The sequence below is a fragment of the Cajanus cajan genome, chromosome 6, assembly GCF_000230855.2.
Source record: "Cajanus cajan strain Asha chromosome 6, NIPB_CcT2T_4, whole genome shotgun sequence".
In the NCBI taxonomy this organism is placed as follows: domain Eukaryota; kingdom Viridiplantae; phylum Streptophyta; class Magnoliopsida; order Fabales; family Fabaceae; genus Cajanus; species Cajanus cajan.
Genome location: NC_138522.1, coordinates 61,092,672 through 61,109,444, shown reverse-complemented (window position 1 = coordinate 61,109,444; position 16,773 = coordinate 61,092,672). Strand labels below are relative to the sequence as shown.

Below are 16,773 nucleotides of genomic sequence, written 5' to 3'. Positions count from 1 at the left end.
AATGAGTTAAAGAAAGAATTTAATAAGAAAGAGATAAATAAGTTAGAGAAAAAATTTAATAAGAAAGATAAATGAGTTGGAGAAAAAATTTAATAAGAGAGAGAGAAATGACTTAAATACTTAAAAATATATCTTATAGCCCATATCATTTCATTCTTTTACTTTCTCTTGTATCAAACATTGTAAAAAGAAAATATTTTTCTCTTTTCTCTTTTTCTTTTTTTAAACCAAAATACACTAATACTTAAGAAATAAATGTTAGGAACGTGGCATTGACACGCTTTTTAAATGCTTTTTTTATCAGTTTAAATAAAAAAATATAAAATATGATGAATCACACATCTTATTTAATATTTTTTCATAAATTTTAAAATTTTAAATAATTTTTATCCAACAATAAATATATTCAAAGAAATGCATTAAAAACTACCGCTTCTTATTTGAAAAAAAAATATAATAATGGTGAAAATTCATACAAAATTTCAAGACTTAATTGCATTTTTTTACAATCTATGTTTTTTGATATGTCATTATTTACAATCTAAAATCATTATCATAGGATGTTAATTTAATAAGTATTATATCACATTATCATTCACATATGATATTAACAATTAATATATTACTTCAATAATCAATATATTATATTAATAATTAATATTATATTATCAATTAACTAAGCACATAGACAAAATGAAATGAGTAAGATATAAAATTTTTTTAAAAGTAATTTGAAAAGTTGATGAGAAAATACAGAAAATGGTGAAATAAGAATACAAATTTAGAATATCTAGGTGGGCCCAACAGAGATACTGATACACCCGAACCCAGTCCCAAGTCCCAACAAATTAAGAAATGGCGAAAGCAGTTATAAATACGCATTGCATTGTCTTGGGCAGCAGATCTGGGCGTTTGCTTTCATCACTTTCACTATGGCTTCCGAAGGCGTTCTCCTCGGCATGGGCAACCCTCTTCTCGACATCTCCGCCATCGTCGACCAATCCTTCTTAGAGAAGTACCTTTTTCTTTTCATCTGCACGACACCGTTTCATACCACATCGCCAATCCTTTACTTCGCTTTTGAATGATTCATGATTTTTTTCTTCTTCTTGTTTTTGTGTGTGGCAGGTATGGTATCACCTTGAACAACGCGATTCTTGCGGAGGACAAGCACAAACCTATGTAAGAAAGATATTTTGCGTTACGTTATTCGCCCTACCGCGATGTCGTTTTGTATAGTTGAGTGTGATTGCTAGAATTTATGAAGCTTTGTTAGATGTGATATCTTTTGTGGGTTGGTTCATTTATTACAATCATCGCAGGTATGAAGAAATGGGCGAAAAATTTAACGTGGAGTACATTGCTGGAGGTACTGCACTAGATCTAGATTATTGGATTTCGGATAATTGCTTTAGAGCCGGTTTGAATCTAAGTTTAAAAACGTTCAACTTAAAAATACTCTTTATTTCCGGTAGAAAATCTTAAGAATGTGATTCTAGCTTGCATCCAATCATGTCCTTAATATTTAACATCATAACCAAATTTGGTAAAAAAAAAATTCAGCAGTGGAATGGAAGTGTGCACGTTTTGATCATGACAATTTCTACAATTTTGTTTTTTTGTGCTGGCAGGTGCCACTCAGAATTCAATCAAGGTTGCTCAAGTATGTATCGGTCTTGTTAACAATACTCTGAATTTATAGTAGCTTTGGTTTAGTCAAAGTAATGTTTACCTTTAATTTTGTCTCTTATAGTGGATGCTTCAAGTGCCCGGGGCAACTAGTTATATGGGCAGTATTGGAAAGGATAAGTTTGGGGAAGAGATGAAGAAGAACTCGAAGCTTGCTGGTGTAAATGTAGGTTTAATCTTATGATTTATCTTCTCCTTTCATTGTCATGTTGTTCTGTATAGTGGCTGTTTTTAGTAATAAACTTATTTATTCATCCGTCAGGTTCACTATTATGAAGATGAAACTACACCTACTGGAACTTGTGCTGTATGTGTACTTGGTGGCGAAAGGTCGGATGATCAGATTTTCCCTGTGGTTTTTGTTTGTGTGTTGCTTTTTTACCAATTGGAATTACTTTGTACGCTGTTTCTAATTTCTAAAGAAAGTATATACATTCATTTTTAACTTGTTTCCAAATTTTTTTTTTTGAAACCTTACATTTGATTGCATCTGAATACAGGTCTCTTGTGGCTAACTTAGCAGCTGCAAACTGCTACAAGTCCGAGCATTTGAAGCGACCAGAGAATTGGGCACTAGGTACCCTGTTGTTGGTCTATGCAGGCTCTCTTTTATTTCTGTCTCCTTTTTATATCTGAATAATTTGGAGGACTGACATTTTTTATTGTGCAATTTTCCCTCACACAGTTGAAAAGGCCAAGTATATTTATATTGCTGGCTTTTTCCTCACTGTATCACCAGATTCTATCCAGTTAGTTGCTGAGCATGCTGCTGCAAACAACAAGGTTAAGTACGACTGAAAAATTGGTGTTCCCTATTGTCAGTTTCTCATATTTTTAATTTTATTCCTGTATGCAGATTTTCTCGATGAACCTTTCTGCCCCTTTTATCTGTGAGTTCTTCAAGGATGTACAGGAGAAAGCTCTACCGTAAGGATCCATTTCTGATAAATAAATTAAAAGAATGAAATTTTACATATATGTTTTTCTTAAGGGTGCCCATTACGTGATTCAGGTATACAGACTTTGTTTTTGGAAATGAGACTGAAGCAAGAACTTTTTCTAAAGTTCATGGATGGGAGGTAAACCACATCAAATTTGTAGGCTTGCAATTGGTGTTGAACTGTTGAATGTTAAATAGTTAACCCCGTACATCTTTTGACCCCCTTCCCTTTTTTCTAGACTGATAATGTCGAGGAGATAGCTCTAAAGATTTCCCAGTGGCCAAAGGCATCGGGAACGCACAAAAGGATAACAGTTATCACACAGGGTGCAGATCCTGTTTGTGTTGCTGAGGATGGTAAGGTGAAAAAGTTCCCTGTGGAACTTTTGCCTAAAGAGAAACTAGTTGACACAAATGGAGCAGGTACTGGGCTACTACTTTTAGGAGTTCAAATGTGGAACTTGCGTATATAATTTCTATGCATTTATGTTCTTATAAATGATCTCATTCTGGTTTTCCATGGTGGTGGTAAGGGAAACTCGATTGGGGTAGAGTGGATTAGTTGGAGGATAGCACCTATAGATAGAAGTGCAAAATCATTAGGAAGGACTTGGATGTTGCTTGTTGAGTAAGGGGAAACTTGATTGGGGTAGAGTGGATTAGTTTGTGGAAACATTGCTATATACTTATCTTCCTTTTTTTGTGTTTGTAGGAGATGCATTTGTTGGAGGATTTCTTTCACAATTGATTCTGGAGAAGCCCATTGAAGAATGTGTGAGAGGTGGCTGTTATGCAGCAAACGTTGTCATTCAGAGGTCTGGCTGCACGTACCCAGACAAGCCTGATTTTCACTGAGTTTTTGATTGTTAGGAAACCTTTTGATGTATTTTGATAATTGCAGTATTACTGCTTTTGGATTTTTCTGATTTTCATCGAGTTCTTTCTCTCGAATCTGTTGGCTTTATGAAACTGTTTGTGATTGTTAAGAAACCTTTTTATTGTAGTATAACTGCATTTGGAATTTCCAATACCAAATGGGGAAAACGAGGAAAAAGTTTTCAGCGGAAGGAAACAAATAATTCAACTGTTATATTGCAGTCCTATTAGGACATCGTTTCATATTTTTGATGAGTTTGTTATCGAGTCTATTTTATTTGATATTAAACAATGTTATTGTGCTTAGACTCTGTCTAACTTGCCACTTCTAGTGTCATTTAACGGCCGATTGATAAAGTTTGAGAAAGTTATAATATAATATATTTCGAAGATATTATCTAGTTTAAGAAAAAAATAATAACTTTTTTTTTGTTTGTAGTTTTTATATGGAAAAATGCATAATTACGTCATAGACGGGTCCTTGGAGACAGGATTTTGTAAATGCTTGAAATTGGCAAAATTTCCTAAAAATCATTTTTTTTTTGCCGGGTTAGTGATTTTAGAAATCGACTAGAATGCCCCATAAGATTTTATTTTTAATATTTACAAAAAGTTGATTATTTGTTTATGATGGTTTGTTTGTCACTCCCTCGTAAGAAATAAATTAGTATTTTTTTTAATTATAAGAAACATAAACTTATTTTAAGATACATTAATTGTTAATTTTATATTCTTTATATATTGTACAAATATATTAATAAAACATTTAAATTGATGCATATATTGATCCTCAAAAAATTGGTGGTTGACTTTAATTTTACACAGAATCATTCTTTGTTATAATCAAAACTTATTATTATAAAAAAAAAGTACATTAAATCATCTCAGAATTAGGTGTGATGTTATTAAATATAATTATTATTTAAATAGTTTAATTTAAAATTTTGAAATAAAATTTAAATTTATGACATTAAGGAAAATTAATTACTTAATATATATATATATATAAATATATATATATATTCTTTTAAATATATATTATTATATATATATATATATTTTTTTTTTTTCTTTTAAATTTGCAATTCAAAGTAATTAGTGAAAAGAGTAAATATAGAAAGAGTCAATAAGTCAAGATGGTATTTTATCTATTGGATCTCATGCTTTTTATATGGACCTCATTTATCAGGCAACAAGAATCAGACAGGCCTCAAAGCACTTTATTAACGTGTGCAAAGGGTTTATTATGCCTTTGCTTAGACCAAATTACCAATTCATTGACACTTTTATGCAGCTGGATCGCTATAACATGCTTTATCAGATTTCATACAAATCAACCTTAATTTCCCCGACAAATACTAGTTAAATAATAGCCTGATACACATTTTTTTTTTTAAAAATATATTTTTAATTTATTAAAATTTGCCAAAAACCATAAAAGTTTGTTAAGTTTTATATTTTATTTAATGATATTTTTTTCCTTTTAATTTTATAAATTTTAATTAATAATACTGGAAGGGAGTATATTACCATTCCTCATGTCTCCTTTATTGCTAAATGTCATTATTCTATTCTAACCTTCCACTTTTCGCTGAATAAGTTTAATATCGAAATGATTTCATCACTCATTAAACGGTTTTCTCAATGAACATACATATTTGAGTTTTTTTTTAATTATCATTTTTTACAGTTTTTTTGCCTCCATTTTAACAATAAATAAATATTTATCACCGGTCCTAATAGAAACTTGCATGAAGTATTTGCGTAAAAGTGAATCTTTAAATTTTGGAGCCATTTTCGAAGAATGGGACGGAGTATTGATTAATTGAACTATTTATTTATATATTTCAAACGAACTTTTCATATTCGTGTTCCTTTTCTTTTGCTTGCAATGTTTTTGTGGTCACCAATTTATGATCGAGAGAGTGAGTTAGTATTTTATGATGATTATTTTGAATTTTGGAAGCCCAAGCCCATGATGGACGATCCAGGAGGAGGAGTTGTTGGATTTGATTTGAGGCAGAGCGTTGAAAGCACGGGCCTAGCGAAGCGCGTGAAGGAAGGTCCCTTGGCCTTGGGAGAGTCATAGCATAGGCATTAGGGAATAGGGAGGCACCACCTTGTCTCTTGTCTCTTGTCTTAACCGTGTGGAAAGAAATCGCTCGCAAAGAAGAAGAGAAAAAAAGAAGAAGAAGAAGCCCCAAAAAAAGGAAGGTTTGGAATCGCGATGAGCGAGCAGCACCCACGGTTGCAGCAGCTGCGTAGCACCTCGCACCTTCTCCGAGAATCAATTAACTCATTCTCCTCAAACCTCATCACATTCCTCTTCCTCTCACTCCTCACCCTCTCTTTCCGCACCCTCGTTGAAACCGGCACCGCCCATGTCACCGCCTTCATCGACCGCGACCCCTCCCTCCGCGCCCTCCTCTCCCGCCTCGACCTCGCCGGAAACACCAACGCCCACGGCCACGGTCACGGTCACGACCTCCCTTCCCCCAACGCCGCCCACGCCCTCCGCCGCCGCCGCCCTTTTCTCCACCTCACCCGCGTCGGAACCCTAGACGACGATTTCTTCTCCGGCGACGACGACGACGCCCGCTCCCTCTTCGGCTCCATCGCCAAGCCCCCCGCCAACGCTACTCTCCTCGCGCTCCACCCCTTTCCGGCCACCTCCGCCTTCTCCGATCTCCTCTCCGACGACGGAATTAGGGTTTCCGAGGTCGTCCGCTCCGGAACCTCCTTCAACACCGACGGATTATCCCCTCCATTGACGGCGATTCGCGACGACGAAGACCGCGGCGGTGAGGATAAGGAATTGGAGAAGAGGAGAGAGGGGAACGTGGATGTGCAATTCTTCGTGAAGGGGATGGAGGTGGGCCGGCGCGACGCGGCGGCGCTCTTCTTTCTGGTGAGTTTCCTCTCCGCCGCGTACGGTTGGGTGATCCTGGTTTTTCTGGTGACGTACTCGTGGGTGCTTGGTGTTGTTTTCGTTGCTGTTGTTAACGATCTTATAGGGAGGTTTAGTTCTGTTACTGGTCTTGTTTGGGATGGCTCGAGGTTAGGTCTCAAGAGGCTTTCGGGGTTTATTCTGATGCGTTGGGCTGTGAGGGATGCGTTGACTCAGATTCTGGGGTTGTGGTATTTCGGAGAAATTGAGGATCAGTACTCGTTTTTCAAGCTGTTTGTTAGGTTGAAATTGATGCCCTTCTCGGTTATGTCGCCCTGGGTTAGAGGGTTTGAGAGGGAGATTTCTGGGTTCTTGTTTACTTGGTTTCTGGTGGATACTTTTGTGGCTTTTATATTCTCTGTTGATGCTTGGGTTGCCATTGTGGATTCAAGGAAGAGTGGGAGAGAGATTGTGAAGGAAGGGTGTTATCTGATATCTACTATGTTGAATCAAGCTATTCAGGTGAAGTGCTTGGAGGCTGTGCTTTGTGGGTCGTTTGTGAGGTGGGGTTTGGGCAGAGTCTTCGGGAGGTCGTTCGCCAAGATGTTTCAGTCAACCATGGAGGTTTACTTCATGGTTGCTTGGCTCTTGTTTTACTTTGCGGCACGGTGTAGGGACGCTGAACTTCAGGGTAGGAGGTTTGGGCAGAGGGAGTTGGAGGGGTTGGTTGAGGGTCACAGATGATACTTGGAGGTGGTTGGATTTGGATGGATGACTTTTTTTTAATTGTGATGCACAAGTAGCAGCAATGTTTCACAGGTTCGTGTCTCTCCCACTTTTGCAGTTGCTGTTGGCTGTTGCCGCCATTCTATAGTTTTGTCACCATCGATGATGTGTCAAATGTGTACTTCACCAGAAGGGCAATATACTTGTGTATATTCTGAATGAGGATAGTTCTTATGTATATTATTCATGGAATTTTTTAATTAGTTCACTCGATATGTGTTGGTGATGATAGTCACAAATTACAAGGTTTGAGAAATCAGGAATGGTAATGATTTTTCTCCATGCAAGGTGGAGTTATGTTGTGATGACAGTAGCTGCATAGCACTTCTGTTTTTGTTTTTGTTTGGACAATGGGTGGCATGACTGGGGCATCATCTACAAACATTGAAAGCTCTTTAATCTGCAAGAGAGAACAGGGAAAATTGTTAGCGATTTATGGATTGATTTTCCCCTTTTAGAAATTCTCCAAGAAGGCTGATCATGCTAAGTTAATTTTTTGTTAGTTTTGTATGATTATCTACATCTTTTTCTAAGCAAGCCTTTACATTTTCTGTATGTATAAAATCATCTTGTAGAAAGTTCATAAAACTTGTTTTGCATCATGGACTTACTTTGGCTATGTTTGAATGAGAGAAAAACTTAGGCTGATAACAAAATTAGGGCTATATCAGAGGGGCATTCCAAGTGTTCAAGTTAATTGTTGAAGAGCTATGTGTTTAGTTCTACAAGACTTGTGTGGCTGGTATCAGCTTTGTGTTTTATTGAAGAACTGTGTTTTAATAGTCAGAGTATATAGTTGATGTTCTCTGTTTGATGGTTGGTATGTTTATTTTATGTTCATTTGGCATCCTGAATTTACTACTTTTTACCTTTGATTGAAGAATGTGGGTTTTGATGTATATAGATGTATTTTTTAGCTGAAATGGGATTACCTGAAGGAGATTTGTGATATAAACAGTGTGCAAATGCATTTTGGTTGCAATTTTATGAATGGTATAGTCTTCCTTCTGGTTATATGTGATTGAATGGATTCCAGTTACTGGCCTTGAAATTAGTGAAATTTAAAATCAAATTGTAGATGTACGAGTTCCAATGATTCACTTAAACTGTCTTTTGAGGGTGGTTTCCCTAAGGCAGCAATATTGAGGGTTATGTGATATTGAAAAACCAACATTCTTTGAAGGTTCCCCCTCCTCCTATTGCTCATAACAATCCCATCAATAGCAATGCAGGTTAATTTTTCATCCAATTCTTCATGAAAAATAAGTGCAATCAACATTCTTTGGATTTCTGTTTTTATAGGGTTTCTTATTACCATTTTGTTTTTGTCAATGAAGGGATTAAATTAAGGGGTTGGGGGATCAAATGGTATAGTAGTTCTGTTGGTAAATTGGAGGATTAGAAACATGACTATTGCTTTCCAATTATCTGTTTTTGCATTAATTGCTATTTCATGTATTTTATTGTTTAGTGTGTCATTTAATTAGCTTATGGGCAAACTGGGTTTTCTGATCGATAGTCTAGTTCATTTTGAACCAGGTAGCTTTAGAACTGACTTACAAAATGGCCATTGCGAAGAAGGGGAAGTGACCGGTTCTTAATTATTTGCATAATAGTCAGTTTTTGTGGTAGTTACCGAAATGCACTTACTAACGGCTCACCATTTTTGTGTTATGCTACATTTGGAGCGATAAAAAGAAAATTTAGGGGATGGATTGAAGTTTAAATGGACGAAAAATAGAAGCAAATAAAAAATTGAATTATATTTTTGTAAATCAACTTTTACCTTTTCATTTTGTCTTCAATCGAACGAAAAATAATCAATATTTGTGTTTTATTTCTTTGAAGCATACCAGTACTACAAATGTGCATGCAAACACATTCTAAGGAAAGTTTCCAAATGCAAACCCGAAGCGAAAAATAATTGTAAAACAGCTTCAAGCACATATGAATAACAATTATGAAGTACAGAACCAAGTCAGGTTTCAAAGAACTGTTATAAGAAAAAATGGGGGAGGGTGGGGAGCAGCTAGGATCGCCCTAGCCCTAAGCAAGATCCTCACCATTGAAGGCAATAGTTCTTGTTCTTGTTTACAGATTCAAGTGTAAAAGTAAAACTAGAGGCCACCAGAATCAAATTGTGTTAATATAATCCACACCCTTCAATCTGCCTCGATGAAGACCAATATGATCCATGCCTATTTGGATCAACTCTTTTTCCAACGATGTCCTAAATTCCCAATACCTTCAGAGCAACTCCAATGGGAATGTTGTTAATACTTTATTGATTAACTTAAGTACACCAAAATCATCTTTAGAGAGTAACCCTTATTGGAACCCACTTTAATGTGGGCTGCAAGAAGAGCAACCTTAGTTCTCTTTTATTTGTAGGGCATAATACATAAATAATAATACAGTATGGAAAGTTAAGCATGACTGGAGCTGGGTCAGTTAAGCAAGGCAGATTGTGGGATTTTCACCACTTGCAATGGTTGATATCGACCAGAATGTTGCAAATCATTTGTGTAATAAAGCAAAATTGACCGTTAATAGTTTCATAGCATTTTCATTGCCCTGTACGTTGCAACGGTTGATCCATGGCTTCCAACTTCACCAAATGAGGTTTTGGCTTCCAACAGTATCCCAATTACTATAATCCTTTTTTTTTTTTATAAACTGGATGCAAATTAAGATCAAATAATTAAAATATTAAAAATTCTGTGATGCCTCCATAGTTCTCCCCATAAGTCAATATGGGGGATATTATCCTAATTTTCATTCTTTGGTTTCTTTTAACCAAATGCCATATATAGGCAATATTGGGCTTAAAATGAATACATTTTTTATTCTCAACGATGAGTAGCGACAAAAATTATTCTAATAAACAACCACAAACATCAATGGGGTTTAGAATCTTATGTTTCTTTATTTTTCTCCCAAATTGACTTGATTATAATTAACGAAGATAAAAATTGAGTAATTATTCTATCTAAAGGATTACGATGAGGAGAGATATACTACTCATTCGATCATGGTTAAATGTTTCAGAAGTTCCAATTATAGAGGTTAAGGACATGCTTTCTAGCTAAGGATGAAAGACAATTATAATAAACATCATAGTCATAAATGAAAGACAAGAACAAGTGCACTAAATTCTCCTTGCCAAAAGATAAATTCTACACTTTAAAAGTTTGTTAAATGATATATCCAAGCCATTCCAAGGAAGAAAAATGGAAGCTTTAGGAATGATGTCAAGAAATATGCATTTGCCTTTTTAATATAAGATGATGAAGAAGAAACATTTAAATTTGATTACTTAAATATAATCTCATGAAATTCAAAGTTGAGAAGAGGTTCTTAACACAAAAATAAAAATATTTGCTTTAAGGGACATACACACCATTATTTTCAACATGATTGTTAAGGATGAGTGAAACATATAATATATGTATATATAATTATTACAACATGATCACGAAGATGAATAAAAAAAAAATGATAATATTTATTTTTATACAATTGTCCAAATAATGATGTCTTTAAGATTTGAAGATTTTAACTATTCTCATCTTCAATTTTAAAAAGTAATTAGAAAGAAGAACATATTTTATATATATAATACATAGTCATCTTGAAGTATACTTATTGAAAGATATTCGAAAATATTTTAGATACAAGAATAACCAAAATTAAATTTGATTTTAATAATTTATGTATTAAATATAGAAACTCAAGTGAATTAGTTGGATGAATAGGCCACAAGGCAGCACTTGATCAGTTGCCGAATGATATTAGATTATAATGTTCGAAAGCAAAAGTGTTTGAAGCTATCTGGATTAGAAAAACTGTTGAAGTTTTCCTTGCTATGATGGCTCCAAAAGATTTTGATGGAAAATCTTCGCAAATATCTTTTGGCTCAATGATTCTGCTACAAACTCTTCATGTGAGTTATCATCTGCAGAACAACAGAATTTGTTGGATAAGAAGACAACTTTTTTCATGGATGCGACATGGTGTCACTTAACATCACAAGTAAAGTGAGAAACTCCGAATAATTAAGATTCCCCAAAGCTCTGTTTGTTATCCCACTCAAACGGCATTTGCACTCATTTCAATGCAAAGCACACTTTTGTAAGATCATTTCAAACGCAAGTTTTATCTTGTCATCTTGATTTTGTCACAAGGTACTGTTACCAATTACAAGAGTTGCTTATAGAAGCAACTAAAAAAGTGGAGATGCTCATTTTGTTTATAGAATGTGTGGCTGAAAGAAAAAATAAGCAACGTATCACCGTTAAAAGTCTCTGATACAAACAGGGACTAAAGGAAATTTATGTAAGCGATGATTATTGTTGTATTTTAATAAAATCAAGGGTTAAAGTAATTGATACTTATAATTTTAAGTTGCTGAAATGAGGGTTTATTCTTTTAGAAATTGTAAATATCAGACTGTTTGCCATTTCTCATACCACTTAATATATTGTATTTTAATAAAATTAATGTTAATCATTTATTTAAGATTAAATCATCACGCCTATAATTAATTCTTTTACTTAATGGGGGCAAAGATCGACCAAAGATCCAAGAAACGTTTATAGTCACTGTTTGGATCTTAAACACCGAAATTTAATTGCTACTATTTTACAATCTTTGTTGATATTTAGTTATTTATGGTTACACCACTGAGTATGATCGACACACTAAGTTTACAGTATTAGATCCATAACATAATGCTATGCCCCTGTACTTTAATCGCAAAATGTTCGTTGACATTTGTGGATTCCTTGTCTCTTAAATATGTCCGTTCATCATGTCAAATATTTAATGCTTGATTTCCAACACAAATAATTTTTTATTTACAGATCCACCTTTAACTTTGTGGGGGCAGTTCCAACTTATTTATTTATTTATTTATTTATTATTATTATTATTATTATTATTATTTTATCTTTTTTAATATATACATTATAATTATAAATTACTTTCATAATTTAAACTACAAGAAAAGAAAGTAATATTTAGTCAGCATATTACACAACTTAAAAATATTGGAAAACTTGTTATAGAGATTAACTTGTTATGGGAAAACTGACTTTCCCTCAATTTGATCAATTTACCAACTCTGCATGTTAAAAACAGAACAGAAACTCACCATTCCTGAATACGACATTATATGGCTAAATATATTTTGTTTGGATAATATTTTTCCGAAAAACACCTCTTATAAAAGAAAATAAAAAAAAAGATAAAATAAACTTCTTAAGTTAAAATTAATTTATTATAAATTAATATATTGAAGTTGTTTTATATTATATTATTAAAGTCAATAGATATTTATCTCAATAGCAAGATCATAGTACTGAAAAAAAATATTATATTACCAAAAACTTATTTTTAACTCAAACTAAATTTAACTCATTGAGAAACTTGCATTTTTCTTCTTCCTACTTTCTTGTTTATAAATGTTTTTTTTTTGGAAAAGTTTATCCAAACATTTTAGAGATGGAAGACTGAGAGTGGTTGTTGATTATGAGAAGAGCTTGCATGGCGAAGGACAGTGAGGAAAAGATGCTCAGTGCAAGGAATGTAGAGCTTTGAGTCTGCAACGAAATCATACTCATCCTGAGCTTGATCCAGCAAGGCCTTGAAGAGAGGATGGTTGAGCAACGTAATGTTGATGACATATCTCTTATGTTGCTCTCCCACGTACACAACCAAGTGACCCTTTGGCACATCGTTGGGGATGGAGTCTCCTTCATGCATGGATGTCCACACTTCCCATGAGCAGCAGTAACCATACGCAGCACAATGGATTACTCGACTCCCCATTTTCTTCCACTTGTTAAGGCACCCTCTTAGAAACTTTCCCTTCATGCTGAAACTCAATTATAGAGAGAGGGAGAAAAAGTACATGCAGTACACGGAAAATGAAAAGGTATATATAATTGCGGCATGCCAAGTACAAATGCATGGGTGTGTGCTTTTATTAGATAATAGTGAACCACGCGCTTCTTAAATGTTAATAATTTTTTCTTAAATTGAAAAACTTAAATATATATCATGGTGTAAACATTGGGACCTCCTTGGTTAAAAAATTTTAAGGTGAGGTTAAACTGTTAATTTATCCTGATCATAACCACACGGTGTTCAAAAACTTGCTAATAACTTAATTAGTGAGGTTAAACAATCCCATACCCTTAAACATAGTTGGTACAATCTTCTTAAACGATATTAATCATCTTCTGTAAGGTTGTTTTTAAACTATTTTTACTTGAGACAAGTTATACTACAATATATACCCTTCAACTAAAAGCCAAACACACAGTAAATGGTTGACATGATACGTCGTAGCTTTTGCCTGTGCAATAATCTCGGATACATCAATATCTGATATATATTATTCTAGTTGTGTTAGATACTTGGGATACATCAATATCCAATATATATTATTCTAAACCGTGTCAGATACTTTGCTGACCTTGGCGTCATAACTCCTTTTATAGCATTGCACCTTCCTGCGAAATTCTACGAGCATGCAAGTAGAATAGAAAATTGCAGAGCTAGGGAGAGTTATTCTCAGCTATGAATTCTTAAAATTGGTTTTTATTATGTTTAATTTAGGAATATTTTGATTCAATAAGCTTAAGTTAAAATTGAATGAAAGTAGTATTTTTATATTGTGAAAGAAGTCGGGTATTTGCTACAAATGCAAATTGTGCCAGATATCTACATTTGTCACCAATTAAAAACATGTTTAGTCTCAAACGCACAATTTCAGTTCTGAAAACCTAAATCCAAACACAGTGTTAGAGTGTATAGCTTACCTAGCTAGATTATGAGCATCCATTATTAAAAATGATTCAAATATTTACTGAAACAAAAACTACACTGTAATTCAATGTTCTAATTAAGTTAATGTCTTTCCCAGGATGTAAGGGCAGTGTCTTTCTCTGTAATTTTTGAAGGCCGGTGCCTGATGACTGACCTGTCGAAGTTCTTAAAGTTCAGACCCCACAACTTGGGGAGGAAAAGATAAGATATGAATGAGGAATGGGATAAAGTTTCTTGGGTGAAGTGCAAACCCACTTCTTTCTATTCAATTTCCATTTTTTTTTTCCATATTTCTTTTTATCTTACAAGAGAGAAATATACAAAAGAAAATTTAATAAACTTTATGCAAGAAAAAATATATTCTAGTATATAACTATTCCTATGTGTTCTACACTTGTATCACAGATCAATAAACATGAGAAGTTCCAAACATGCATGTCAGAAAGTGTGCTACTCACATTTTTCTGTGTTATATTAAGAACATTATAAATTTAAAAGTATTTTGGAGAATTTTTTTTACTGAAAAATATTTTTTATTTTTAATAAAGAAACTTTTAAAATTATTTCTAAATTGTATTCAATATAGAACTAATTAGGCACTTTCTATGAACGTTGGTGTGTGTGTCAATTCTAGGTGCTTTTTCTAAGCATGTATTGATGTGAATTTTTTTATTCTTACTTGGACTATCTTAATAACCTTGAATTTATTATTCTGTTATATGTGCAAAAGCTTGCATTTTGCATGGAATAAGCCTATGGAGGATACTATCCGTACAATAAAATGTTACTTATTCAGTCTTCTAGGAAAATGGGTTTGTAATTAGTTTTATTGTCCCCACGTAGCTCTCACGAACGTAGGAATGAGAATCTATTTTTTTTTAATATTTTTTCTACAATTAGAAAAGTGATGAGAAAAGAATAATGAGATAGAATGAATAATGTAATGAAAATAAAAAAGCAAAAAAGTTATATAAAAATTTTCATTATATTATAAGAATAAAATATCTGGATCTCTTTAAGAATATGGGCTATACATTGTATAAGGGATGGAAGAAAACATGTACAGTTGCAGACAGAAGAATGAGTGTTACAGTTCTTTACCCTGAAATCTTTGACCATCGATATATGAGACATGTTTGACTTGATTCCCGCAATCCGGTTTTTCATGCAAAATTCATTGATCTTTAGAATTTATATAAATCTTAACTAGGATATTGACATTCAACTCAATGGTATTGGTTTCAGATTCTAGTTTCAACCCCTTATTGATCTTCTTATCATAGCATTGTAGTACATGACATAATACAAAAAGTGTAACCAAAAGTATAAACTGAAAAAATCAAAGAACCGAAAAATCTGTGCCAGGACAGTTCATTTTGCCACTTTGCTTTGGTTGAGACTTGAGAGAGGTTGATGAAAAGGTGGGGTAGTTTTTAAAATCATACTTTTCATTGTATAATTACAAAATTATAAGGGAGATGGAAACTTAATTTTCTATGAAGAATAACTTTTAGCACTTGTACTGAAATAATTGTATATAATGGGGTTTGAGATTCCCTTTTTCCTTAGACAAATGCTCAGAGACCACTGAAACCCAAGATACTGACCTTTTAAGACAAAAGTGGGTCGTGCTTGGTTGTTTGAAAAGAATAGCATGTCCAATTTGACACAACCTGCAACAGTTTTCCAGATATAAGAGGGACCATAGGTCAAGTATATGTTTTTGAAAAGCCCTTCTGTGGATCTTGTGAAATTAATTTTGTAATAGATATACTATTTATTCAATATCATAATGTTAATGCAATTAAAGTCCTACTTAAGTAGAGCACCGATTCCAAATACAAGAAATAAACAATTTTTTCCATAGAAATTGGTCCTGCTAATAAACCAAAATTAACAAATCAGTAAAAGAAAGTGAAATTTCAATTTTCAGGAAATTTGATCATATTATAATTAATGCTTCATGATTTATGATTTAAAACTAATTTACTCTCCTCTTCTAATAACTGTTATCTTCTTTAATTTGTGCAAGAGTGTCTTTTTGTATTGTGTTCTAGAGCAATATTGTTGTTACTGAGAAATTGTTGATGTAACAGCTCTGCATACACACATATCCAATGGCTATTGAGAAACATGACTTCAGTTATACGAGAGGGTGCTCAAGGCTAGATGAGGAGAAGTGGAACCATAGGGAACTAGTTACTAAAGCATTAACATACATGCAATCTACTATCCATTTTTTGCACCGAAATTATTTGATTTGACTTGTTTTGCTCCCATTCCACGTGCATTTCTGTGTTCACATGAGCTGGTGCTACATGCCACTCTATCAATTTGTCCCAAAGTACCCCACCCACATCCCTCTATTAATTCCTCTCCATGCTTCTTTTTAGGGAGCAATGCCTCTCTGTACTCTTACTGTGAGGATTTGGTTTGGTCAGAATTGTGTGAAATTTAAATTTGTGTCGGTTGTGTATGGGGAAGGAAACCTTGGTTTTAGTCAATTTGGTGACTGAACCGATACTTAGGCTAAACAATAATAGTTACTCTTTTCTTTGGAAGAAAAAAGGGTCCTAGTCTTTAGATGTCATTCCACCATTTGAGTTTTAAATAGTTTTAATGTGTGATTGTTACCGGTCATTCGCAGAGTATTGGTGATACTTGTAAAAACACTTTAATACTAAGTTAAAGATGATATTTGAACATAATAATAAGTTTGTATAATTAATATAATAGTTAATTTAGTTGATAATAATAAATTTGT

General features: G+C 33.7%; 2 protein-coding genes and 1 pseudogene across 2 annotated transcripts; 2 read left to right on the top strand and 1 right to left on the bottom strand.

Moving 5' to 3' along the window:
• The first annotated feature begins 862 nt into the window (after positions 1-862).
• LOC109796673 (adenosine kinase 1) lies at positions 863-3,750 on the top strand. The gene is made up of 12 exons (XM_020356420.3): positions 863-1,015; positions 1,129-1,182; positions 1,323-1,369; positions 1,632-1,663; positions 1,754-1,855; positions 1,952-2,019; positions 2,190-2,266; positions 2,375-2,472; positions 2,546-2,616; positions 2,702-2,768; positions 2,869-3,052; positions 3,342-3,750. The coding sequence occupies exons 1-12, from the start codon at positions 933-935 to the stop codon at positions 3,482-3,484; spliced, it is 1,026 nt and encodes a 341-aa protein (XP_020212009.1). The 5' UTR covers positions 863-932; the 3' UTR covers positions 3,485-3,750.
• Positions 3,751-5,537: 1,787 nt separating this feature from the next.
• LOC109797712 (uncharacterized) lies at positions 5,538-7,989 on the top strand. Its single transcript, XM_020357830.3, has one exon. It carries the CDS (start codon positions 5,733-5,735, stop codon positions 7,134-7,136), a length of 1,404 nt encoding a protein of 467 aa, XP_020213419.1. The 5' UTR covers positions 5,538-5,732; the 3' UTR covers positions 7,137-7,989.
• A 4,685-nt stretch (positions 7,990-12,674) lies between these two features.
• On the bottom strand, positions 12,675-13,052 carry LOC109796385 (protein SMALL AUXIN UP-REGULATED RNA 12 pseudogene; annotated as a pseudogene).
• Between the last annotated feature and the right edge of the window lie 3,721 nt (positions 13,053-16,773).